The following is a 26573-nucleotide window of genomic DNA, read 5'->3' as shown; positions in this document are numbered from 1 at the left end:
GATTGGCTGTAAGTTCTGCTGACAGCACCATCTCTAACTGGAGGCTCCCCTACAGCTGAGACTGCGCCGCTAGGCATGTTGGGTATTGAAGTTCTGGCTAACAGATAATGCCTGAGAAGGATGAGGGCCCGTTCCGAGTAAAGACTACAGGTCCCATGAAGCAGTGCTGCCGCCGCTCCTGGCTCCCCTCCGGAGAGATGACTAGTGCAGCATGTTGTGCCGTGCTCTAGCTCCAGCTGAGTGCCTGCCCGGGGATCACACGTAGTGAGAGGAGAGGAATCCAGAGGACAGCTCCACTACTTCTCTCCCTGCCTGCTTCAGTGAGTGTGTTATGTGCTCCGCTCTCATGTGCTGTCTCTGCTCGTTCCATATGGAAGTGGCATCTGGTGGTGACGGGCCACAGGTGCTGCGGCGGTATAGTGCAGGAGCTTGTTCCTTGGAGTAGAGATGACGTGCTGCGTGATGTGTATGATGTTCAGCCTGGAGCCCAACTAACCCAAGTTTACTATGTAGAAGTGAAGGTCCACGTGTAGAGGCAGTGTGATCCCATCAGACCTAGTAATGTGATGTGATGGAAGTGGTGACCATATACAGGGCCTGCACAGCCACCATCCCTGGTACTATAGCAATGGTGACCATATACAGGGCCTGCACAGCCACCATCCCTGGTACTATAGCAATGGTGACCATATACAGGGCCTGCACAGCCACTATCCCTGGTACTATAGTAATGGTGACCATATACAGGGCCTGCACAGCCACTATCCCTGGTACTACAGCAATGGTGACCATATACAGGGCCTGCACAGCCACCATCCCTGGTACTATAGCAATGGTGACCATATACAGGGCCTGCACAGCCACTATCCCTGGTACTATAGTAATGGTGACCATATACAGGGCCTGCACAGCCACCATCCCTGGCACTATAGTAATGGTGACCATATACAGGGCCTGCACAGCCACCATCCCTGGTACTATAGTAATGGTGACCATATACAGGGCCCGCACAGCCACCATCCCTGGTACTATAGCAATGGTGACCATATACAGGGCCCACACAGCCACTATCCCTGGTACTATAGCAATGGTGACCATATACAGGGCCCACACAGCCACCATACCTGGCACTATAGCAATGGTGACCATATACAGGGCCTGCACAGCCACCATCCCTGGCACTATAGTAATGGTGACCATATACAGGGCCTGCACAGCCACCATCCCTGGTACTATAGTAATGGTGACCATATACAGGGCCTGCACAGCCACCATCCCTGGTACTATAGTAATGGTGACCATATACAGGGCCTGCACAGCCACCATCCCTGGTACTATAGTAATGGTGACCATATACAGGGCCTGCACAGCCACCATCCCTGGCACTATAGCAATGGTGACCATATACAGGGCCTGCACAGCCACCATCCCTGGCACTATAGCAATGGTGACCATATACAGGGCCCGCACAGCCACCATCCCTGGTACTATAGCAATGGTGACCATATACAGGGCCCGCACAGCCACCATCCCTGGTACTATAGCAATGGTCACTTGGTCACTGGCCACTTTATTAGGTACACCATGCTAGTAACGGGTTGGACCCCCTTTTGCCTTCAGAACTGCCTCAATTCTTCGTGGCATAGATACAACAAGGTGCTGGAAGCATTCCTCAGAGATTTTGGTCCATATTGACATGATGGCATCACACAGTTGCCGCAGATTTGTTGGCTGCACATCCATGATGCGAATCTCCCGTTCCACCACATCCCAAAGATGCTCTATTGGATTGAGATCTGGTGACTGTGGAGGCCATTTGAGTACAGTGAACTCATTGTCATGTTCAAGAAACCAGTCTGAGATGATTCTAGCTTTATGACATGGCGCATTATCCTGCTGAAAGTAGCCATCAGATGTTGGGTACATTGTGGTCATAAAGGGATGGACATGGTCAGCAACAATACTCAGGTAGGCTGTGGCGTTGCAACGATGCTCAATTGGTACCAAGGGGCCCAAAGAGTGCCAAGAAAATATTCCCCACACCATGACACCACCACCACCAGCCTGAACCGTTGATACAAGGCAGGATGGATCCATGCTTTCATGTTGTTGACGCCAAATTCTGACCCTACCATCCGAATGTCGCAGCGGAAATTGAGACTCATCAGACCAGGCAATGTTTTTCCAATCTTCTCATGTCCAATTTCGATGAGCTTGTGCAAATTGTAGCCTCAGTTTCCTGTTCTTAGCTGAAAGGAGTGGCACCCGGTGTGGTCTTCTGCTGCTGTAGCTCATCTTCCTCAAAGTTCGACGTACTGTGCGTTCAGAGATGCTCTTCTGCCTACCTTGGTTGTAACGGTTGGCTATTTGAGTCACTGTTGCCTTTCTATCAGCTCGAACCAGTCTGCCCATTCTCCTCTGACCTCGGGCATCAACAAGGCATTTCCGCCCACAGAACTGCCGCTCACTGGATGTTTTTTCTCTTTCGGACCATTCTGTGTAAACCCTAGAGATGGTTGTGCGTGAAAATCCCAGTAGATCAGCAGTTTCTGAAATACTCAGACCAGCCCTTCTGGCACCAACAACCATGCCACGTTCAAAGGCACTCAAATCACCTTTCTTCCCCATACTGATGCTCGGTTTGAACTGCAGGAGATTGTCTTGACCATGTCTACATGCCTAAATGCACTGAGTTGCCGCCATGTGATTGGCTGATTAGAAATTAAGTGGTAACGTGCAGTTGGACAGGTGTACCTAATAAAGTGGCCGGTGAGTGTATGTACTACAGGAAATGTTGTTTTATTTTCAGTCTGACAGTGCTACACTGTCACAGTGCTATTACAGTGCTCTCTGCTGACATCTCTGTCCGAGACTGGAACTGTCCAGACCAAGTAAGGTTTTCTATGGGGATTCCCAGAGAAAGCTTCTCCCTTTCTAGAGAGTTCCTGTCTCAGCCACATATATCAGTAGAGAGATGTACAGCAGCTGATAAGTATGGGAAGACTTGAGATTTTTTAATAGAAGTAAATTACAAATCTATATAACTTTCTGACAATAGTTGATTTGAAAGAAAAAGATTCTCGCTGGACAACCCCTTTAAGGGTAGCTTCACACGTACCGGATCTGCAGCGGATTTCACACTGCGAATATGCATTCCGCTGCCTGTATTCGACCCGGCCCCTTTAACTCCCCGGCCCGAAGCATACATTACCTGCTCTGTGCCGTGGCAATGTGAACCTCCCGGCTCCCCCCGTTCCCCATCAGCCAATCGGTTATCCAGGAAAGACATGGCTACTTTCTTTGATAAAGAGCTCCATCCTAGTCCTCAGGTTGTGTGTGGTATTACAACCCAGTTCTAGTGATGTGAATAGAGACAAACTGTAATACCACATACAACAACAACAACAACAACAACAACAACAAAAACATTAACATAAGACAATACTCAACACAAGACTCACAGGGGGTTTCTTCTCTGCATGAATTGCAGGTGATGTTTTTTTGCATTAATTTTTCTTTTATTCTGATTTAGACCATCATGGAGACAAACATTTTAGGCTCCTCTGTGCCGCAGCATTATCCTCATCATTATACAAATCCTCATCTGTGTCACTTCACACAGTAACCGAGACCCCTCTGTGCCCCCATATAAGCAGTATGCCCAATACATGCCCCCAAATAGTAGTCAGGCAGCTCTGTGCCTCCAAATACGCATTATGTCCAATACATGCCCCCAAATAGTAGTCAGGCAGCTCTGTGGAAGTTGAAGAGGCAAGGAATTGAAGAGGAAAGTTTTCTGTTTGAAATTTCCTCTTCTTCAGCTCTGGCAAAATAGGCACGGAATGCAAGGAGAAAGAGAGTAAATTCAAACTCTCAATTACTTCTATGGGATTTCTCTAGCGGAACCCGCCCAAAGAATTGACACGCCAAAGCGGATCTGCGGAGGACCATTCTGCACATAAATTTTGCAGTGTGAACAACAGAGTGGAAATCCTATTGAACACGATTGGATATAGCTCTATACATATTTTACAGGCCGAATTTTAAGCGTAATACCCAGAAAATTAAGCATGGATTCCGCATGAAATTCCTCACCTATTCCTCAGTGTGAACATACCTTTAGAGTACTTATATTACTGCTCACTTCTGCTTTATGTTTTGGCTTAGTTCTGTCTGTGAGCCAGCTCATATTTCCTTTCAGTTCCTACGGTGTAACACATGTAACTTGTAGCCCTGTAACAAAAACCTTATACAAGGAAAACAATGATCCAGCACTTGCGAAGAACGTTGCCTTTATTTTTCATTGCAAATCAAGCATGTGATACACCATAGTGCAGGGACCCCACAGGATTCAGACGCGTTTCGAGCGCATGCGCACTCTTGTTCACTGATAATCCCACCCCACTACATTCCTTCCTTAAATCCCTTACAACCAGGTGAATTGAATAACAGTGGGAGTGAATAAATGAACATAGGGTGTGCTGTTGGTGTAGCCACCACACTCAGCACTTCCATTTACAAAATATATATACACAAAAGTAAACAGTAAAAACACTTTCGGATAAACAGACAGACGAGTAAAGGATGGACATAATAGTAATGAATAATAAATCCACATATTCTTAGGATACCAATAGATATATACATGGGAACATGGATGTGAAAACATCCATACAGCTTAAGTTGCAATAATATTTATTTATATTTATATAAGTGTATATGCAAACTGTATATCCCTGTATAAATCCTAGACAATTCCAAAACATACCTGTTATGTACTAGTAAGTAAATGTTACAATTAGATATGTGTGGGCAGTGGAAAATACATGCCAACTGACTATAAAGTCACCATATAGAAAAAACGCTCTTCATTGCATAAGTGTGAACAAGGGGCATGTTCATAAACATAAACACAAACATAACATAAGTGAGATTACACAAGGAGACACGTAACTAATAGAAATGATATATGTATATGTGTATGTGTGAGGGAAACTAAAAGGCAGCAACTAATAATATAAATAAAAATAAAATTAATAATGAAATAATAATTCCCGGCGTATGTTCATGCCCTCAGGGGCACGTGTGCCCAACATAAATTGCCAAAAAGCTTCCCGATCTCGTAATCGTTTATGTATATCACCCCCTCTTGCCAAAGGCATAATTTTTTCAATGCCATAAATTACAAAAGGTTTACAGTTAGAATGGTGACAGTTGATAAAATGTAATGATGCACCCGATTTATTTCTTATTGGATTCCCGGTAATGTCATTGAGATGTTCTAGAGCACGAACCTTTAATTTTCTGCTGGTACAACCAACATATTTGATTTTGCACAATGTACACTCAATGACATATACCACATGTGTGGAATTACAATCCATATGTTGTTTGATAGGGAAATGTCTGGTGTTGGAATTGTTGCAGAATGTACTGCAAACTTTAGCAAACGTACAAGTGCGGCACGGATAAGTGCCACACTTAAAAAAGCCAAGTCGTTGCAACCATGTCGGGGACCTCTTATCTGATAGAACCAAACTAGGAGACAGTATGTCCCCAAGGGTTTTAGCCCTTTTGGGGACAACTGCACAACCCTGAGCCAGTAATTCTGATAACTTATCGTCCTCCTGCAAAATGTGAATATGTTTCTTAATGATGTATTTTATACTATTAAAAAGCGGAGTATATGTAAGTGACAGTACTGGTTTGGAACAATTTTTTTGTTGATGTTTGTTAACTGTTGGTTTATGTTTGGATTGAATTAATGTAGAACGGTCTTTCCTGGTGACTATGTTACGTGCTCTACTGCAATGGAAGTCAGAATATCCTCGAACTTTGAGTCTATCCTCCAAATTGCAGACCTCCTGCTCAAAAATGTCACTATTGGTACAATTCCTCTTGATACGGGTCATTTCACCCACAGGAATGGCCCGTATAGTATGAGGTGGGTGGTTACTATCCGCTCTGAGTAATGTGTTACCCGAAATGGGTTTGCGGTAAGTGGAAAATTCTATTTTGTTGTTGGGTGATCCCTGTAACTGTAAATCCAAAAATTCTATACAATGTTTTTGAAAATTATGTGTGAATCTCAAATTATAATTATTGGAATTCAAATAGGACAAAAACAATGGTACGGAAGATTCATCTCCGCTCCAAATGATAATGACATCATCGATGAATCTCCCGTACCATTGCAGGCAAGAAGAAAAAGGATTAGACACAGAAAAAATATATTGTTCCTCCCAGAAAGACATGGTGAGGTTAGCTAATGAAGGGGAATGTCTAGCCCCCATTGAAACCCCACTACATTGCAAAAAAAAATTTTCGGTCAAACATGAAAAAATTATGGCTCAACAGAAAAGAGGTCACCTCCATGAGGAATTCATTAAGTTCAGTGGTGTACTGGCCATACTTTTGTAAATGAAATTGGAGGGCATGCAAAGCCACTGACCACGGAATAGAAGTATACAATGACGTGACATCACATGACAGCCAGTGCCACTCTGGCTGCCATGTGGTGTCACTAAGTGATGTGAGAACGTCCCTAGAATCCTGCAGGTACCCAGGAACTCGCCTGACCAGTGGCTGTAATAAGCCGTCTAGCCAAGCAGAGAGTCTCTCCAGCAGTGACCCTGTGCTGGACACTATGGGGCGCATGGGGGGCGGTAGGATCCCCTTATGTGTTTTTGGTAGTGCATACATGACATAACATTTAATCCCACCAGTAAATACCTACAAGAGTTACGCAAAATAGTAGCGCACGGTGTAAATTTGGGCATACTTAGTAACAAAGAATCAGATTATCTTATAGTGGAGAATCCCATCACCCCTATCATGTATGCACTACCAAAAACACATAAGGGGATCCTACCGCCCCCCATGCGCCCCATAGTGTCCAGCACAGGGTCACTGCTGGAGAGACTCTCTGCTTGGCTAGACGGCTTATTACAGCCACTGGTCAGGCGAGTTCCTGGGTACCTGCAGGATTCTAGGGACGTTCTCACATCACTTAGTGACACCACATGGCAGCCAGAGTGGCACTGGCTGTCATGTGATGTCACGTCATTGTATACTTCTATTCCGTGGTCAGTGGCTTTGCATGCCCTCCAATTTCATTTACAAAAGTATGGCCAGTACACCACTGAACTTAATGAATTCATCATGGAGGTGACCTCTTTTCTGTTGAGCCATAATTTTTTCATGTTTGACCGAAAATTTTTTTTGCAATGTAGTGGGGTTTCAATGGGGGCTAGACATTCCCCTTCATTAGCTAACCTCACCATGTCTTTCTGGGAGGAACAATATATTTTTTCTGTGTCTAATCCTTTTTCTTCTTGCCTGCAATGGTACGGGAGATTCATCGATGATGTCATTATCATTTGGAGCGGAGATGAATCTTCCGTACCATTGTTTTTGTCCTATTTGAATTCCAATAATTATAATTTGAGATTCACACATAATTTTCAAAAACATTGTATAGAATTTTTGGATTTACAGTTACAGGGATCACCCAACAACAAAATAGAATTTTCCACTTACCGCAAACCCATTTCGGGTAACACATTACTCAGAGCGGATAGTAACCACCCACCTCATACTATACGGGCCATTCCTGTGGGTGAAATGACCCGTATCAAGAGGAATTGTACCAATAGTGACATTTTTGAGCAGGAGGTCTGCAATTTGGAGGATAGACTCAAAGTTCGAGGATATTCTGACTTCCATTGCAGTAGAGCACGTAACATAGTCACCAGGAAAGACCGTTCTACATTAATTCAATCCAAACATAAACCAACAGTTAACAAACATCAACAAAAAAATTGTTCCAAACCAGTACTGTCACTTACATATACTCCGCTTTTTAATAGTATAAAATACATCATTAAGAAACATATTCACATTTTGCAGGAGGACGATAAGTTATCAGAATTACTGGCTCAGGGTTGTGCAGTTGTCCCCAAAAGGGCTAAAACCCTTGGGGACATACTGTCTCCTAGTTTGGTTCTATCAGATAAGAGGTCCCCGACATGGTTGCAACGACTTGGCTTTTTTAAGTGTGGCACTTATCCGTGCCGCACTTGTACGTTTGCTAAAGTTTGCAGTACATTCTGCAACAATTCCAACACCAGACATTTCCCTATCAAACAACATATGGATTGTAATTCCACACATGTGGTATATGTCATTGAGTGTACATTGTGCAAAATCAAATATGTTGGTTGTACCAGCAGAAAATTAAAGGTTCGTGCTCTAGAACATCTCAATGACATTACCGGGAATCCAATAAGAAATAAATCGGGTGCATCATTACATTTTATCAACTGTCACCATTCTAACTGTAAACCTTTTGTAATTTATGGCATTGAAAAAATTATGCCTTTGGCAAGAGGGGGTGATATACATAAACGATTACGAGATCGGGAAGCTTTTTGGCAATTTATGTTGGGCACACGTGCCCCTGAGGGCATGAACATACGCCGGGAATTATTATTTCATTATTAATTTTATTTTTATTTATATTATTAGTTGCTGCCTTTTAGTTTCCCTCACACATACACATATACATATATCATTTCTATTAGTTACGTGTCTCCTTGTGTAATCTCACTTATGTTATGTTTGTGTTTATGTTTATGAACATGCCCCTTGTTCACACTTATGCAATGAAGAGCGTTTTTTCTATATGGTGACTTTATAGTCAGTTGGCATGTATTTTCCACTGCCCACACATATCTAATTGTAACATTTACTTACTAGTACATAACAGGTATGTTTTGGAATTGTCTAGGATTTATACAGGGATATACAGTTTGCATATACACTTATATAAATATAAATAAATATTATTGCAACTTAAGCTGTATGGATGTTTTCACATCCATGTTCCCATGTATATATCTATTGGTATCCTAAGAATATGTGGATTTATTATTCATTACTATTATGTCCATCCTTTACTCGTCTGTCTGTTTATCCGAAAGTGTTTTTACTGTTTACTTTTGTGTATATATATTTTGTAAATGGAAGTGCTGAGTGTGGTGGCTACACCAACAGCACACCCTATGTTCATTTATTCACTCCCACTGTTATTCAATTCACCTGGTTGTAAGGGATTTAAGGAAGGAATGTAGTGGGGTGGGATTATCAGTGAACAAGAGTGCGCATGCGCTCGAAACGCGTCTGAATCCTGTGGGGTCCCTGCACTATGGTGTATCACATGCTTGATTTGCAATGAAAAATAAAGGCAACGTTCTTCGCAAGTGCTGGATCATTGTTTTCCTTGTATACATTGGCACACACCAGCCAGGTGTGGATCCGGAGCACTGAAGAGTGCCAACAATCGGTGAGCTGATTATCTTTCTTTCACTTGTGAACAAAAACCTTATACACGCGGTTAAAGGAATGTCAGAATTTTAGTCGGTGTGGTCCGTTGTTAGACCCCCAACGATCATTAGAGCTGGGGGAAGCGCTGAGTTAAGCCTTTTACTCCTTGGCTTGCTACCATTTCTGTCTTGCTGCCGGAGTCTGTTTCTGCTTCTGGCCTATGGTCATTAAGGGGTCTAAACACCCAAGACCACAACTAATAAAGACTTTTGACATTTCTTTAGTACATATTGTAAGTTGTTAAAATCACAGGGACAATTTAAAGGGGGACTTTTAGCAAGCTAGATTATGCTTCGATCGAGCTTCACAGTACAGGATCCGCAGCTGATTTCGCTGCAGACTCCCAGCATGAAAATCCGCTGCGGATCCGGTAGGTGTAAAGGCACCCTAACAAGGCTTTTACGGACTGGTATAAGGGGAAAAAGCAGCTGCACATAAACAATCCTTAGGGCCTGTTCACACGTTAATTCTGAGAGCGGAGGCGCCCTATACATAACGTGAGACAGGCGGACTTCCGAGCGGAGTCTGCGGCGGGGATTCCGCACAGAATTTCCACCTGTTTTCCACAGTGTGAACGGGCCCTTATAAAGCATTATACAAGTCAGACATGGTACAGCAAGTCTAAATGCAAAACACGTCAAGGTTAAAAGTAAAAAATGCCTAGCCTTGCTAATGTAGGAACAAGGCACCCCATATACCAACCCCCACAACACGATATGTGGTAGGACCCTGCAGTAGTACAGATAAATCATATAACAGAAGGTCAAAAACACAAAATGGTTAGGTTCTACTAAAGGTTGTAAGAAAAGGGGTCAGTAGGGACAGAGCACCCCACGTGTTCTACTGGCCACCCGGCTTCCTCAGGAGTGTCTGTGTCACTCCACTGCTGATGTGTTGATTGAGCAGGTCTATACATTTACTTGTATCCTCTTGATGGGATATTGATGGCCTATTTTAAGAATAAGGGTACAACGAGCACTCTCATTCACTCATTCTGGAGTTGTCCTGGAGGGAGCCTCTACCTTCACAGATTACCCGGCTCCTTTTACTCCACCATTCTTCCTCTTACACATCTCCAATATCCCACTCAAAACATACTGCCACTCTGTGCTCCAACTCTTGTTCAATGCTACCTGCCCTCATTCCCCTACCATCTCTGTGGTTGTGCAAGGTGGAGGACATAAAGCAAATGGAGGATCTCATGGCGCAGCTCTATGACCGTTCTTGCCGCTTCTTCGGGACATGGTACTACTGGGACTTGTTCTGTGATACTTCTGAGTTTAAAACTCTTCTAGCTCAGTAGCCCAGTGCTGGTGCTCCCTTGGTTTGACTTCCCGAACATGTGAAATGAGTGAACTATTGATATGCATGTCCTACATACTGGTCCTTGCCTCTGTATTTTTTTTTTTTTTGGCTGAACTCACAATGGCATTCTAGCTTCCAAGGAGAATAAAAAAACACCAGGGAAAAAGTGCATACTACAGGTTCCTAGTGCCCCTCACGCTTCTCCCTCCCAGTCAGGCTTGATCGCCATGGAGCTTTGGATAATGTTTTCTACATGAAGGGACATTAATCTAGTGTGGCAGGGAGGAAGAAGGATGAGGACAGCATGATTAGAAGCGGTCACCTTTCTTCCCCCATTACTAGTCCCTGGTAAGAAGCATACAGCGTTTTTAAATTTTGATTTCTCAGAAATTGCATAAAAACAGCACCAGAGCTCCCTGCACCTATCTGGTACTGGGGACAGTGTGGACGTGACCTGAGCACTTTTTGCCTGGTGCTTTTTCCTCTATTGAGGCCAGAATGCCATGGTGAGGCAGGCCAGCTAAATCTACCAGATGTGTTCTGCTCAATACCACAGTTTAACAACAGTTTTCATTCAAGTTTTCCCACATTTATCACCTATCTACAGGAGCTACAGTAATACTGGCTCACTTGGCATGCCGAGAGTGTTCTAAACGCTCAAATGGTCAAGCATGAGCGCTGCAGCTCCATTCAGAAACTGAGGGTATGGAAATCATGTGCCTTCCTGCTTCCTAATAGTGTTGTACGGAGGCACCATATGGTGGGACACTGTACCAACGCAGATGTTTCAAAAACGTGTGTATCAGTATTTAGATGGTTTGTTAAATCTGACAGCTTGTGTATAAAGGAGTGTAATGTAATTTTGCTCACACATCTGACTAATCGGCTGTAGTTATAAACCTGGAAACCCCTTTGAGAGATAGCGGGACAAACAGCTGCCTCTAAATATCACATTTGACATTCATCATATGTCTATGAGCAGCATGAATGGTTAGGAAACTTACTAACAAACATTGGTCTGTTGTCCTTAGGTGTAATAAAGGTTCTATTCAATAGGGGTTGTCTGGGGTAAAGAAAAAGTTTCTCCAGGGATGGGGCTGGTGTAAAATTAGTAAACGTGCTATACTCCCCTCCTCAGGTCCTCCCACAGCTGCCACACCAGTGCTCTGTGCTCCGCTGTTTCCTCCTGACCCCTCCAGGCCTGCATGCTCAGCCAGCCAGTCAGTAACTGAGGTATGTCACCTATGTGGACATTGGTTGAGTGGGTAGGTCCAGTGGGGTTAGACTGACACGAAACTTTAAAGGTGTACTCTGGACAGGAGGTCTTTTTTCACTATGCCCGGGCAGTGGTGTGTGAAAGCAACGCCATATGCTTCCCTCCCCAGTTCCAGGGCTGGGGTCCATTTCATGCGTCTCCAGACAATTTATGGCCAGAGAAGGGGCTTAAGATGTGACTGTTCAAGCCAGCTCAGCCATTCAGCAGGGTCCCGCCTCTATTGCTGAATGGTTGAGTGGACTTGAAACTACATATCTCAAAGGCCGTATCACGCCATGAAGTGTCCGGGGAGCTAAGCAGTGTGACACAGACCCCAGCTCTGTAACCAGGGAGGTGAGTAGATGTTGCTTTCATCCCCTTTTACTCTGGCCATAGTGAAAAAAAGGCCTTCTGCCCAGAGTACCCCTTTAAAGAGGCAAAGAATGGCAGAGGACCGGGAGCATCCTGCAGCTACAGGAAACCACAGGAGGGGAGTATAGCATGTTTGTTTCCTGAAGAAAAATAATGCACACTTCTGACTGTTGTATTTCTGGCTTTAGCAGGTAGAGGTGTAACTTGAAGCACCTGGTGATGCAGAACGGCCAATCCCAGGAGGTAAGCTGGTCCTATTTTAAACAGTATTTGCATTTTGAATTAATCTGTCTTTTATATAAGAATGTTATAAGAAGTGGCATTGGTGTCTTCGGGCTGCTCTGACACACAGTGCTAGTGCTTTGCTGTCAGTGCTGCATCAAGTGATGTTTGCACGCTGGAGCATGGCTTACCACTTTGGGCTGTGTTTCCACATTTGTGTTTGAGAACTGCAGAGAAAATGCATGTGTTTTTTTTTATATTTGCTTGATAAGTAGCAGCTGGCATGATTTAGCAAGCCTATCATTGTTATAAACAATCTGTTAACCCCGGTATTACTGATTACATTACAGACCAGGCAGACAGTTTAGGTTCTGATTACGTATCAAAAGAAATGCAGCAAAAACACAAATGTGGAAACAAGGCTTAAGGCTGGATTCACACGTGTGTGCAGCCCATGTGATGGCTGCCTATTACAGACTGAACACTTGGCTCTGACTGGGCTGCCTACATTATAGTTCATTATGATGCAGTGGGCACTCAAGTGGCCGAAGCATTACACTGCTGAATTGACACGGCTTTGTCAATTTAGTAGTGTAGGCCATTCAGGAGCTGACTGCATCATAAGCTTTGGTGTAGGGAGTCCTGTTAGAGCTTAGTGTTCAGTCTGTGATATGCGGCCATCACACGGGCTGTGTAATGTTGGGTAACTGAGAAACTGCCTGGGGGTGTACTACTGGCAAACAGCTCAGTCCTGGTCCTGCACCCTGAAATGGAGAGAGTGAGCAATAGCTGTGCACCCTGAAAGGGACTCTCAGTGGCTTGTCACCACTCTGAAAGGTTATTTTAACAAAACCAGGCAGGTTTTTAAAAATCTTTTAAATCCACAACTACACTTAACGGGTCACTGTCGTTATAACTTTAAAAAGCTAAATAAACAGTTCATGTGATATAAAACAGGTTTGCAATTTACATTCATTATTTATTTTTTTAGTCATTATGGAAAACACGGCACTTCCTGTTTTCAGACTTTTTTTTTTTTTCTCAAAAAAGAGGAAACAGTCAGAAAACAGGAAGTCTTGTGTATCCCAGGCCATCTGAGCGCTCACAGAGAGAAGGCAGTCATGTGATTGATGGACACATTGAGCCGTGACTCTCTGTACTGGCCAGAATTCTGTGTTTAGTCTTTTCTTTTTTTCTACCAGCACAAGTCAGAAAATCTGCCTTCAGGAGACTGGATCTGAATTTCTGGTAAGTTCAGCTTTGTCCTACAGCATGAGAACAAAAAAAAAATAATGAATGTATATTGCAAACTTTCTTTATATCACACCTACTGTTCATTTGGAAAGTTATAACGACAGTGACGCTTTAAGGCCAGTTTCACACTAGTGCATTATAAACACGTTTTTGACTGGAGCAGTCATTCTCTATGGGCGTCAGACTCATCTCTGGTGAGCGTGCACGGCTTCCGACAGGGATTTCTTGGTGACGGGATGGGGTCCGGGACTTTGAGAGGGGCATAAGTATAAGGGGCTCCACTGGGGGTCGGGCAGGCTTCACCCCGGCAGCCGGGGTGACAGGCCTTCTTTAAAGTGTAACTTACTTGTGTCTTCAGGTAGCTAACAATATGGGGTACCTTTTTAGGGCTTGTTCCCATGTCCCATTTTTTAATTGAATTTCATTTTTTTGACTTTAAAAACTGCATCTAAAACATGTGAATGTGAGAACACACCCTGAGGCTAGGTTTGCACATATGTGGATACCATGCCCCCCTTTCTTTCCCAAAAGCCATGCAATGTTGCCAGGATTAAGTGTAGTATTGCACAGCTATTGGGTATAAATAGGGGCATGGCTTCTACTGCATTCAGAATGTTCCTGAATTCAGAATCTCCCCTCTGTGATCTGGGAATGTGAAGTTACCCTACTTGGCTTTGCACTGCAATGAATAGAGGAGGCCCTGCAAACAATGGTGATAATAATAATAATAATTTTACTGTAACAGATGGTTTTAAACATATGACATGTTGCATTTGCCAGGTTGGTGCAGAGATAATGGCAGCATCGGAAACAGCAGAAGATGGACCGCCTGATTCTTCGGATTTACCGCACAACATCTGTCAGTATCCAATGGGTTTAATACTTTTTTCTGTTTTTCTTTTACATTTGATGTCCAAGAGGTTTCATTTGCTGATGATCTCTCCCAACTTTTCTGGTAAATTGCTGATGAAGCTTTGTGCCTTATTTAGACAGAGGACACAGGATGGCCTGGGAAAGATTACATTGCATTTGTCAAATCTACAGGGTATCTATAGGCTTGCTTTTACCCAATTGTAGCCAGAAGAGCACCTTTTTAGTTTATGTGGGTCTGGTATACCTTGGAATACCTTTTTTCTGCTGTAGGGGACAGCAGAGGCATCCAGTAAAATGTACTTGGTCTGATTTTTCCCAATATATTCTATTGCAAATGCTTGGCTGGCTGTTCACATGTACTTTAATTTTTTGGGCTGTAATTATACCAACTATAATAAGTGTGTGGTACTTGGTTTGGACAATTTTACCTCTACCGTTACACATTTGTGCAGTGGTTATTTCATGTAAACACTTTGGAACTTTTAAGAATTTCTAGCAAAGACTTTAATTGCATAAAATGCCCATAAAACTTTGACTCTCATTTTGCTTGTACACAAAAATATTTTTAGCCTCAAAATACATTGTGTGAACATAGACTAAGATAATTCAAGTACAGCCTGCTCCTTGTCTAAAATAATACACCAGTACTTAATGGCTTTACCAGGCAATTTACTTAAAGCCGCATTTTTTCTGTTTGTCTCTATAGGCTTCTAAATATTACTTTAAAAAAACACTTTTATTGGATAACTTGGGGCATTTATCAAGTAATTGATGCCAGTTTTGTGACTTACAAAAGGTCTAGAATCCATGCAGCTCACTACAGGGCATGAAGGGGAATGGTGCCATTTAGGCTGCTGGGGGCACCTGCAGAGATTTTGATGTTGCCCATATGCCAGAAGAGTATTAATAATTCTCTTTATACATGGTGTACATGCTGCCTTCATTCTGCCACATGTGTTGTGGCTCTTTCTCTCATGTTTTATCATATTATTAATTTAGCGGATGCTGATGCTTTCCGGATACTTTGGGAGATGAAAATGAAGAAAAGGCAGAAGTTCCCATCCCTCCCAGAAACAGTGACTGAACTGAGCACAGAGGAGGGAAGTAAAGTGTACATCGTGGGCACAGCGCACTTTAGTGACAGCAGTAAACAAGATGTGGTAAAGGTAAGAGCCAGACCAGCTTCTAAAGAGGAAGTGCAGCTTCCCCATTTCATGCTTTGTGTTTGAATCTTAGATCTCTAAATGGTTTTAAGATTCTCATAGGAGTTCTGATCGGCTAATGGCCACTGTCACATGGCAGTGTTCTGGTCAGCATTTGTGAGCCTAGGCAGGAGTAGAACCTACACTGAAACGAATACTGATGCACAATAGTGACCAAAGTACTGCCATGTGAAAGTGGTCTATATCAAATGCTGTTTAATGTGAAATGATTTACACTGTATCTATTACTTACTGTGTATTTAATAATGTTCATTACCTTTACTTTGTAAGAGGATTTTTTTTTATCATGCTTCAATGATTTTTCTTAGACAATACAAGAGGTTCAGCCAGATGTCGTAGTAGTTGAACTGTGTCAGTACCGTGTGTCCATGTTAAAGATGGATGAAGAGACTTTACTCAAAGAAGCCAAAGAAATAAACCTGGAAAAACTTCATCAAGCAATTAAGCAGGTATTTCTGAAAGAGTCAGCATCCTGTATTTCAGTGTGATTTAAAGGCTATGTTCACATTGAATATATTCCACATGTATTCTTTGTCTCAATCCTAAAACAGTGTGATATGCATGTAACATTTGCACTGTGAATTATGGCATGTTGTTTTTTTCCCCTCCTTTATTTGATGTGTTTGAAATCCATGTCACCATGTGCCAGGTAGATGGGAGCGTTACACAGCATAATTCTAAGGGTATGCCTCACTGATGCATATTTTCCAACAGAAAAATCCCCAGTGAGAACATATACCAAAACTACCTTTTTGTATATCTAAAAGTTGTGTCTTAAAAGGAATCTGTCAGCTATAATTTAAGTTCCAAACTGCAGAAACAGGACAAAGAGACACATGGTACCTTTAAAGTGTCACTGTCGTGAATTTTTTTTTTTGCAGAAATCAATAGTCCAGGCGATTTTAAGAAACTTTGTAATTGGGTTTATTATCCGAAAAATGCATTTTTATCATGAAAAAGCAGTTTGAAGCTCTCCCCCCTGTCTTCATTGTTCTCCTATGGAGAGAGCTAAAGAAAAGACCAAAACAGGACAACAAAGAGTTAATCTACAAATCCCTCACGGGATATCTCCTGTGACAGTCACCAGTGACCTGTCTGAGCTCGGATTACAGCTGTCACCCAGCTCCGTGCCTGTGATCCTCTGTTATCTGCTTTCTGCTGCCGGCTAACTCCCTCCTTCCTCCTCCCCCCTCCCCTCTCCCTAGAGCACACAGGGTACGACTCCTGCAACAAGTCACAATTTTCAGATTTTTCAGAGTGGATGAAAAAGAGGAAGGAGGGGAGGACCTGGGAAAAGGCTTTTTACATGCAGATAATGGCAGATTTGGCTAATAAACCCAATTACAAAGTTTCTTAAAATCGCCTGGACTATTGATTTCTGCAAAAAAAAGAAATACGACAGTGACTCTTTAATATATCTAGCTGTGCTTCCAAGATGTAGAAAAATGTTTTCATTCCCTGGTGTAAAGAGTGAAAGAGGCGTTCTCAAGTTTCTGAATAGCTACAAGCAGTAAGGCCTTACCCCCCCCCCCCCTGCATGATTGACACCTGGAAGCCCAAGCAGGTTCAGTGATGGGAGTAAGGGTGGGTTCGGACTGAGGAATTCTCGCGGAAAATGTTAGCGGAATTCCGTCAGCTGTCCGCCCGCACATCTGGGCGCCTTTCCGCCGGCCCCATAGACGCCATTCTATGGGCCGGCGTATTCCGCTATACGCTGAAAGAAGTGTCATGTCACTACTTTCAGCGGATCGCGGAATACGCCGGCCGGCCCAGAGAATTCCGTAGTGTGAACCCACCCTAAGGGCGGGTTCACGCTACGGAATTCTCGCGGACGATGTCCGCGGAATTCCGTCAGCTGTCCGCCCGCACGGGCACGCGCTTTTCCGCCGGCTCCATAGACACCATTCTATGGGCCGGCGTATTCCTTGATCCGCTAAAAGAAGTGACATGACACTTCTTTCAGCGTATAGCGGAATACACCGGCCCATAGAATGGTGTCTATGGATCCGGGGGAAAGGCGCCCAGATGTGCGGGCGGACATTGTCCGCGAGAATTCCGTAGTGTGAACCCGCCCTAATGGTGCATTTACACAGGCAGATTTATCTGACTGATTTTTGAAGCCAAAACCAGGAATGGATTTGAAAAGAGGAGAAATATCAGTCTTTCCTTTATGACCTGATCCCTGTTTATGGTCTGTTCCTGGCTTTGGCTTCAAAAATCTGTCAGATAAATCTGCCTGTGTAAACGCACCATTAGGAGAGTGTTACAGCTTGATACACTTTAGGAGCTTAAAACTTTTTTGACTCTTTGTATTATAGAATAAGAGTATTTTTTCTAAGTTATATCCAGCTGTGCTCCCATATAAAAGGCACCATGTGTCTCCTTGCCAAAAGAAAGCATTTTGGAACTTGAATTGCATCTCACAGATTCCCTTTAAATTAGGCATACGCATTAAAGTTTGCTACACCCAATGGTTTCAGCAGGATGAGCTGACATCTCATGTGTATGGGGCTTCCCAAATCTCGCTCAATGTCAGTTGACATCAACGAGTGTCTGGCAGTGACTTAACTCTTCTATCCATTTAGAATACAGGCATGCTTGTCTGAGTGTGTATCTATCTATCTATCTATCTAGCAATGAGAGAGTCCACGGCACTCCCAGGGTGAAATAAGTGGTTTATTCAAACACTTGAAAATGGTAGCGTGAGGCTACAGAAACGTTGCGTGTGTTGGATTGCTGTACCATGTTTATTTGAATAAACCACTTATTTCACCGTTAACCCTGGGAGTGCCGTGGACTATCTCATTGCTATTTACTACGGTCTGTAAGTCAAGACTTAGGTCTGCTGGCACCCACTGTATTACGGAGCAGTGCTGCTTCAATTTTCTGTGTATATCTATCTCATAACTTCAGTTATGACTCATCAGGAGTGCTTGCAGTTAAAGGGACATTTGCTGAACCCAGGAGGCCCACTTGGCCACCTGGTAGTGCAAATTATGACAGCTCAGGGGACCCAGTGTATTGCAGGAGCTGGCAAAGAGGCCCCCTGATGCGGCGGGTCCCATAGCAGCTGCTATGGCTGCTACATTGGTGGTTACATCCCTATATATATATATACACAAACACACACACACACACACACACACATATATATAATAGTGGTTCCTGCTTTATTAGAGTTCCTAACTTCCCTCATCTTTGTATACTTGTGCCAGAACGGAGTCATGTCCGGTCTCATGCAAATGCTTCTGCTGAAGGTGTCTGCTCACATCACTGAACAGTTAGGAATGGCTCCTGGTGGGGAGTTCAGAGAGGCTTTTAAAGAGGTAAGACTAATACACTTGATTCAGTTTTACAGTTAGTTTTACTAGCTAGTGTACATGTATATTTGCAACATAAATCTAACACTGATGCAGTTCTTGCATTTCCTTACATGCTCATCACAACTTTGTCCTTCTGGGGTTCTCAAAATACACACTTGAGATACAAGATTATATTATTTTTGAAGTGTTTTGCTGTAAGCTCTTTTCTGACCGCCAAACACTTGCCACACTATTTTGTATGTCTATTTATTGTATGTCCTGATATAGGATGTGTCAACCATAGACACATAACTGTACCCCCATTAGACACCTGCTATTTCTCCAATATCATGAATGCCTTAGGGCTGGAAACACACACGGCAGTTTTTTGGAATAATGCCTCTGCAGTTTTTGTGCCAAAGCCAGAAGTAGATTCAAATGGGATGGAAAAAAGGGGGGACTCTTTCCTGTTGGATCCACTTCTGCACTGCAGAGGCATTTAAAAAAAAAAAAAAACTGCAGTTTCCAGCCTAAGGCTAATGTGGTTACTAAGTGTTTATTTAATTGGTAATTGCAGGCCAGCAAAGTGCCTTTCTGCAAATTTCACCTCGGGGACAGACCTATTCCCGTAACATTCAAGAGAGCCATTGCTGCACTTTCATTCTGGCAGAAGGTGAAGCTCGCCTGGGGCCTTTGTTCATTATCAGACCCCATCAGGTACCTGGTCTCCATTGTAGATGTACATTATAAATACCGTATAATATAATATAGTAGATGATGACATCATGTGGTAGATGTCACCTGAATTGTAATTCTGTCTTGAAATTCTTGTTTCAGTGAGGATGATGTGGAGAAATGTAAGCAGAAGGATTTATTGGAGCAGATGATGGCCGAAATGATTGGTGAATTTCCTGACCTTCACCGCACTATAGTCTCTGAGAGAGACGTTTATCTCACCTACATGTTGAAGCAAGCGGCTAAAAAAACCGAACTACCTCGTGCCTCTGAAAGTAATGATCAGATTATACTTATCCCTTTAGCACTGAACCTAGCTGTTTTGCCTATACCTTCATAAGCATGAGTTCAGTTTAATCGCTATTCACAATGTGCCCACAAGCAACGGCCAGAGAACATTATCATAGTTTGTTTAGCACTACTGCTTCTAGGCATGAGATCTGGATTTACATATAAGAATAATGTAATAAGTACACTTTGTCACACCCCAAACTTCAGCCATGATTATTGTGTATTTGTCAGTAAGAAAAACTTTTGCTATGTCACTGCTGAGACCTCCACCAATGAGAGAGAGAGGGAGGAGAAGCGCATGGTAGCAACACCATAGACTTATAATGGAGCGGCTGGACAGAGATTGCTGAAAGCTGAGAAGTGAAAGGTGTTACCGCACACTTTTTCTGGCTTATTTTCCTGATTTTAAGGGTCTCAGCAGTAAGTGTCCAACCGATAAAAACTTTTGACTTGTCCCTGTGCCTTGTCAAAAGTCTTTCTTAGTGACAATGCCTATTTTAAAGTGACACTGTCACCGCCTATTTGCATTTTGACTGCTCTCCACAGGTGTAAAGGGTAAATGTTACAGCTTTCATTACTTATTTTATATCACACTTCATAGTGCTAGTTCTGGTAAAAAGTAGTTTTTATCACCTGTGGATTGGTATATGTGGGCCACTAACGCCACTTAGCCCCACCCCCTCAGCAGGGGCCTATGTGGTGATGACGTCATGGATGGGGTGGGGCTAAGTGGCGCTAGGGGCGGAGCGACGTGGCACATAGGGCGCGACCGCCCACATATACCAATCCACAGGTGATAAAAATGACTTTTTACCAGAACAAGCACCATGAGGTGTGATATAAAATAAGTAATGAAAGCTGTAACATTTACCCTTTACACCTGTGGAGAGCAGTCAAAATGCAAATAGGGGGTGACAGTGTCACTTTAAAATAGGCATTGTCACTTTAAGCCTTGGGATGTGGTCTTCTTTGGTACCTTTATGAGCAACTATTTTTTTTTTTTTTTTTTTAAGCATACATATAATGTACAACTTAGTAGCGGTCATATTGTAAAAATTACAACTTTATTCTGTGAGTCATTGCGATGACAGTAATACTAAACTTTTTATTTAACATTTACAAATAATCCACAGAGCAACCAATAATTTAGCAGGTTAATTTTTTTTTTTTGCTTTCCAATAAACATAATTCATTCTCCTGTGCCTCCACATGTTTATATACACACACACACACAAATGTAAGTACATGAGATCACTTAGTAGACACTGAGGGGGAGATTTATCAAACATGGTGTAAAATAAAACTGGCTCAGTCGCCCCTAGCAACCAATCAGATTCCACTTTTCATTCCTCACAGACTCTTTGGAAAATGACAGGTGGAATCTGATTGGTTGCTAGGGGCAACTGGGTCAGTTCTAATTTACACCATATTTGATAATTCTCCCCCAAAATGTTTGTCACCTTGACCTCCTTTAGCAGTTAGGCATCTTTCAAAGGGAGTCTGTAACCATATATGTGCCTAATAAATTACAGGCACCATGGTATAGATACATTCCTAAGTAACTAACCATACCTTACCTCAGAACATAGGCATGGTGGTCTGGACCCCTCTCTTTTTAGAATAACATATCTGGCCTTGCTGAATGACTTCATCCCTCAGCACAAAGAGGCCACAAATCTCTGCCTCTTAGTGACATCAGTTCTGAGGAGACAAGTAGTACGAGTGTGTGTGTGTATAGAGAGGAAAAATAGGTCTAATTTAATCAAAAAGTGGGAGTTGCACACTAGGAATTGCTTCTCACATCACTAAATACATTAGAATCTAAAAAGAGATCAAAAGAACGTAAAAACTAAAATATTTAAAGTATTTTTTTTTTTAAATGTTATGTTTTGCACAAACGTACATGCATGAAATTTTATAGTTTGCTACTTTTAGTTGCTGTATCATATGTTTGATTCCTGAATTTTGTATTTGTCCAGCTACCTTGTTTTTCTCTTTCACAAATGGGAGAATAGCTTACACTTGTCTATTGATGACTGATGTTCTTGGACTTACCCTTTGTCACTTTTCTGTACGTAGATGAGCCTAAAAAAAGTGTCCCATCTATTGTTGTTGGTGTTGTCGGGATGGGACACGTCCCTGGTATTGAGAAGAACTGGAATACTGATGTGAATATACAGGAAATCATGAGGTAAGTCTGTTTGCGAATCAATCGGCATACACCCATATCTATGTCATAGAAAACATCCAGCTTTTTTTTTTTTTTCTTCACTTCAAATAATATATTGGGAGTGATTAATTCCTACAGAGATACTTTCTGTAACTGCACTTAGGATGGATAAATTGACAGGTATTTAAAGAAAGCAATCAATAAAGAGTTCAGCTCACCGTGTGCTTTTGGAGATTTAGTAGTGGCTCCCTGGATTTTCAGAGCAGGTGGATAGGTAATTTGGGCCACTCACCATAAGTATGAGTAAAATGGTAGAAAGGCCAACAGCTCTATGCGGTAAAAATGATGGAGGGCTTTATTTGTATCCTTAAGGAGAATTCTGGCAGCAAGGGAGGAAATAATTTACTGATTGCCTGAGTGGCCAGCCAATCAGCTGGGACAGGCATTTTCCCCCGGGTCATGGCGTCATCAGAACTTGCTTTTTTGTGTGTGTGTGTGTGGGGTGGGGGTGTTTGAGCACAAGGAGAGGTAAGTTCCTACTTGTAATCAACTCCTCCAGATCGCCCCCCCCCCCCCCCCCCACCGCACGCTGCGGGCTTTAAGAAATTGCCGGACTTCTCCTTTTAAAAGGTAAACATACAAGGTTAAAAACACACCAATGTTTCGGGACAGAGATCATTTGATCATGGCAGTCACATAGTACAATCTGGCAGACACACCCTAAACGGTACAGAACAACAAAATCACCTGATTGATGCGGAAGGATAGTAAATGGTCACAATATATTGTAGCTTTACAATATAAAGCTTCATGCGACTATTTAATATCCTTTCGCATAAATTATGTGATTGCGATGTTCTGCTCCGTTTGGGGTGTGTCTGTCTGTATTGGCGTTAATTATGTTATGTATATAAATGTGCCAGATTGCACTATGTGATTGCCATGATTAAAGGGGGTTGTCCAGCAAAAATCTTTTTCTTTCAAATCAACTTATATAAGAAAGTAATATAGATTTGTAATTTCTATTAAAAAATCTCGAGTCGTCCATACTTATTAGCTACTATATGTCCTGCAGGAAATGTTTTTATTTTTAGTCTGACACCGTGCTCTCTGCTGACATCTCTGGCCGGTGCAGGAACTTTGTCTCCGTTTTCTATGACTCCCCATAAAAAAACCTCTCCTGCTCTGGACAGTTCCTGTCTTGGCCAGAGATGTCAGCAGAGAGCACTGTGTCAGACTGAAAATAAAACATTTCCTGCATGACATAGAAGATTTTTTTAAAAGAAGAAAATTACAAATCTATATAACGTTCTCACACCAGTTAATTTGAAAGAATTTTTTTTTTTTTTCGCTGGACAACCCCTTTTAAGGGATTTCTATCCAGAAACGCATCTGCATGTTTTTAACCTTGTATGCCTACATTTTAAGGATATGAAATAAAGCCTTATTTTTTACTGCATGGAGCTGTGGGCCTTCATACTTTTCGAGTAATATTTCTATGGAAAACTCTGGCACACAACTAAAAATCTACTGCAGGCAGGGGGGTACAGAAACATAAAGAATGTATACTTGCCTGTCCCAGTGCCACATCGCTGGTTCCGGACCCCGGCCAGCCTCATCTGGCGCTTGCTCCTGCAACGTCATGATTCAGGCTCACCTTTGCAGTCACTGATTGGCTGAGGAAAGCGGGGGAAAATGTACCAGGAAAGCGAGGGAAAATGAAGTCCAGTGGCTGTTAGAGAGGTGGTAATGCGCCACTACGGGGATGGGTAATTATACATTCTTTATAATGTTTCTGCATCGGATTTTTAGTTGTGGCTGGAGTTCTCCTTTAAAAGCTATATCTGTAATTGGAGACTGTACTGTATTTTCTCATTTTCTTTTTCCCAACAGTGTGCCTCCTCCCTCAACACTGAATAGGATTATTACCATCACTGCAAAAGTTACACTTTTTGGACTTGTCGGTTACGGTTGTTTTTGTGTTGGTAAGCGGACTGTCCAGTTTATCCTTTCAGTGCCAGCCACACAGTATTGCCTTCAAAGACTAAACCAAATGAGCATTTGGAATTTTTAGACTGCCAATTATGGATGTTAATTCTTCTCTTTCTACGCTACTGACTGAATCACTGGCCCAGGGTTCATATCCAACGAATCGTCAAGAAATTGCATTGTCCTCTCATGGCAAGAACTAGACATGGCAGCTACTGTAGGTTCTACAGAAACTGTTGTGCTATGAGACTGTTAAATGTTAATATAATAGGTATTGCAAATAACTCCAACCTTATAGATATCTTTGCTTATTTTTCAGGGCTATTACTTTTTTTAAAGAGTAGGTCACAAAATGCTTTTTATGGTGAAGTGCTTCCATTATTATTTACCTGATACTTTCTTAACTGAGGCTATTGACTATTTGGAATAACCACAGGGGTTTGCGGATCTACTCCATTTGTATGTTTTGCTTACTGAAGGCAAAGTCTCACTAGCCCTATGTCACAGACACACACGTTGATTTTGGTAAATGAGCAAGGGGCCCCAATAGATATTGAAGCTTTATTACTCCTTTTTAAGTCATGCACTTGTACCAAATGTTTATTATACCAAATCACCTTCACGTTATTATACAATATGCCTTGGTACAGAAATGTGCTTTATTTTATGTTTGCGCTGTAGTGCCATTCACTTTAAAAAAGAGCACCACACAAAGATTTTAGATGGATACTCCACAGGGTGTATCACAGACATTATATTTACACTTTCTATTTAATGATTGACTATTTGAGTCAACCACTACCCAAAGTAGTTACTGATTTACCTTTACACTTGCCTTATTTTAATAGATATTAGACTTGTTCTTTTTGGACCAAATGGACACCATATAAGATTTGCTTTTGTTAAAAATAAATATTTTAACTAATGCTTAATACATGTGTACGTGCTGCAGGTGTTCTCTAGTGAATTAGCACTATAAAGGTACGTAGTGACATATAGTTACCCATCATCTATTAGGTGTATTATACTTGCAACAATGGCAAAGCCAGGCAGATGAGAATCACCTTGTAAGGCTACAGCATTTCTAAAGCCCTGACCACAAATACACCCATTCCGATAATTCACAGGGATTGACACAGCGCTCCCATGGATTCTGGAAGGCAAATCTGTTCTGTTATGCAGCCATGTATACCCTTTTTCTTAGTCACAATATTCTACTATTCAAACAGAATGAGTAGCAAAATGGGAAGTAATGGACTTCTAACACCTAGTTGCTTTAAAGTGACTCTGTACCCACTATCTGTCCCCCCAAACCAATTGTACCTTCGCATAGCTGCTTTTAATCCAAGATCTGTCCTGGGGACCGTTCAGCAGTTGATGCAGTTATTGTCCTAAAAAGCAACTTTTAAACTTGCAGCCCTGTGTCAAACTGGCATGGCCTAGAGTATCTATGCCCTAACCTTGCACCATTGTCCGTCCCTCCTCCCCACCCTCTTTTTCATTAGGAATGCCACCGGCAGTATTTTCCCTATTCCTCTGCAGTGAACACTGCACAGGTGCCTTAACGATCCAGCCCATGTGCAGTGTTCACACAGCTGATGAATAGGAAAATACCTGCCTGGGGCATTTCTAATGATGAAGAGGGCGGGAGGAGGGTTGTGCCAGCCTAATGCATAGTCACTCTAGGCCACGCCAGTTTGACACAGGGCTGCAAGTTTAAAAGTTGTTTTTTAGGACCATAACTGCATCACCTGCCGAACGGACCCGAGAACAGATCTTGGATTAAAAGCAGCTATAGGAAGGTACAAGTGGTTTGGGGGGGGTCCGATTGAGGGTACAGAGTCGCTTTAAGTCTGTCTCATAAAATCTTTGTTTCAGAAAACCTTGTTACTTATTTAATGTCCATCATGCAACATTCTACAATATACTTTAGTTATGGATGAGTGATTCAGCTAATCAGTGCTTGAAATGGATTGTTCGCTTAAGGGTACAAACACACACACCGTATACGCAGCAAATACGCAGCAGATCTGCAGCAGATTTGATGCTGTGTTCAGTTATTTAGATCTAATCTGCTGCGTATTTGTTGCGTATTTGCTGCGTATCGCAGCAGTAAATAGGCTGCGTATACGGTGTGTGTGTTTGTACCCTAAAGCAGAAGTTTACTCTTAACACTTGAGATACATTAGATAGGGTGG

The 26573-nt window shown here is 42.4% G+C and overlaps 1 protein-coding gene across 4 annotated transcripts; it reads left to right on the top strand.

The window, feature by feature from the left end:
• Positions 1-128: 128 nt before the first annotated feature.
• TRABD (TraB domain containing) lies at positions 129-25660 on the top strand. Of its 4 annotated transcripts, XM_069956106.1 has the most exons (11): positions 129-320; positions 11828-11922; positions 12505-12559; positions 14573-14651; positions 15665-15831; positions 16197-16337; positions 19104-19214; positions 19768-19907; positions 20028-20200; positions 22296-22407; positions 24280-25660. In XM_069956106.1, the coding sequence occupies exons 3-11, from the start codon at positions 12536-12538 to the stop codon at positions 24458-24460; spliced, it is 1128 nt and encodes a 375-aa protein (XP_069812207.1). In that variant the 5' UTR covers positions 129-320; positions 11828-11922; positions 12505-12535; the 3' UTR covers positions 24461-25660. The 4 variants fall into 4 exon arrangements, with proteins under 4 accessions (XP_069812207.1, XP_069812205.1, XP_069812208.1 ...); XM_069956104.1 differs by lacking the exon at positions 11828-11922 and having other exon boundaries at positions 130-320; XM_069956107.1 differs by lacking the exons at positions 129-320; positions 11828-11922 and adding an exon at positions 13741-13786 and having other exon boundaries at positions 12522-12559.
• Positions 25661-26573: the final 913 nt, after the last annotated feature.

This window comes from Dendropsophus ebraccatus, chromosome 1 (assembly GCF_027789765.1).
Source record: "Dendropsophus ebraccatus isolate aDenEbr1 chromosome 1, aDenEbr1.pat, whole genome shotgun sequence".
Lineage (NCBI taxonomy): Eukaryota > Metazoa > Chordata > Amphibia > Anura > Hylidae > Dendropsophus > Dendropsophus ebraccatus.
The sequence above is the reverse complement of the archived record's forward strand: the minus strand, read 5'-3'. Positions and strand labels throughout refer to the sequence as shown.

What these genes read in the sequence shown, in the direction of transcription:
- TRABD (XM_069956106.1), top strand. Translation starts at nt 12,536, where the DNA reads ATGCAGAACGGCCAATCCCAGGAG. An exon ending in AGAACGGCCAATCCCAGGAG is followed by an intron (nt 12,560 to 14,572) that starts GTAAGCTGGTCC and finishes TGCATTTGCCAG; the next exon opens with GTTGGTGCAGAGATAATGGC. An exon ending in ACTACCTCGTGCCTCTGAAA is followed by an intron (nt 20,201 to 22,295) that starts GTAATGATCAGA and finishes TTCTGTACGTAG; the next exon opens with ATGAGCCTAAAAAAAGTGTC.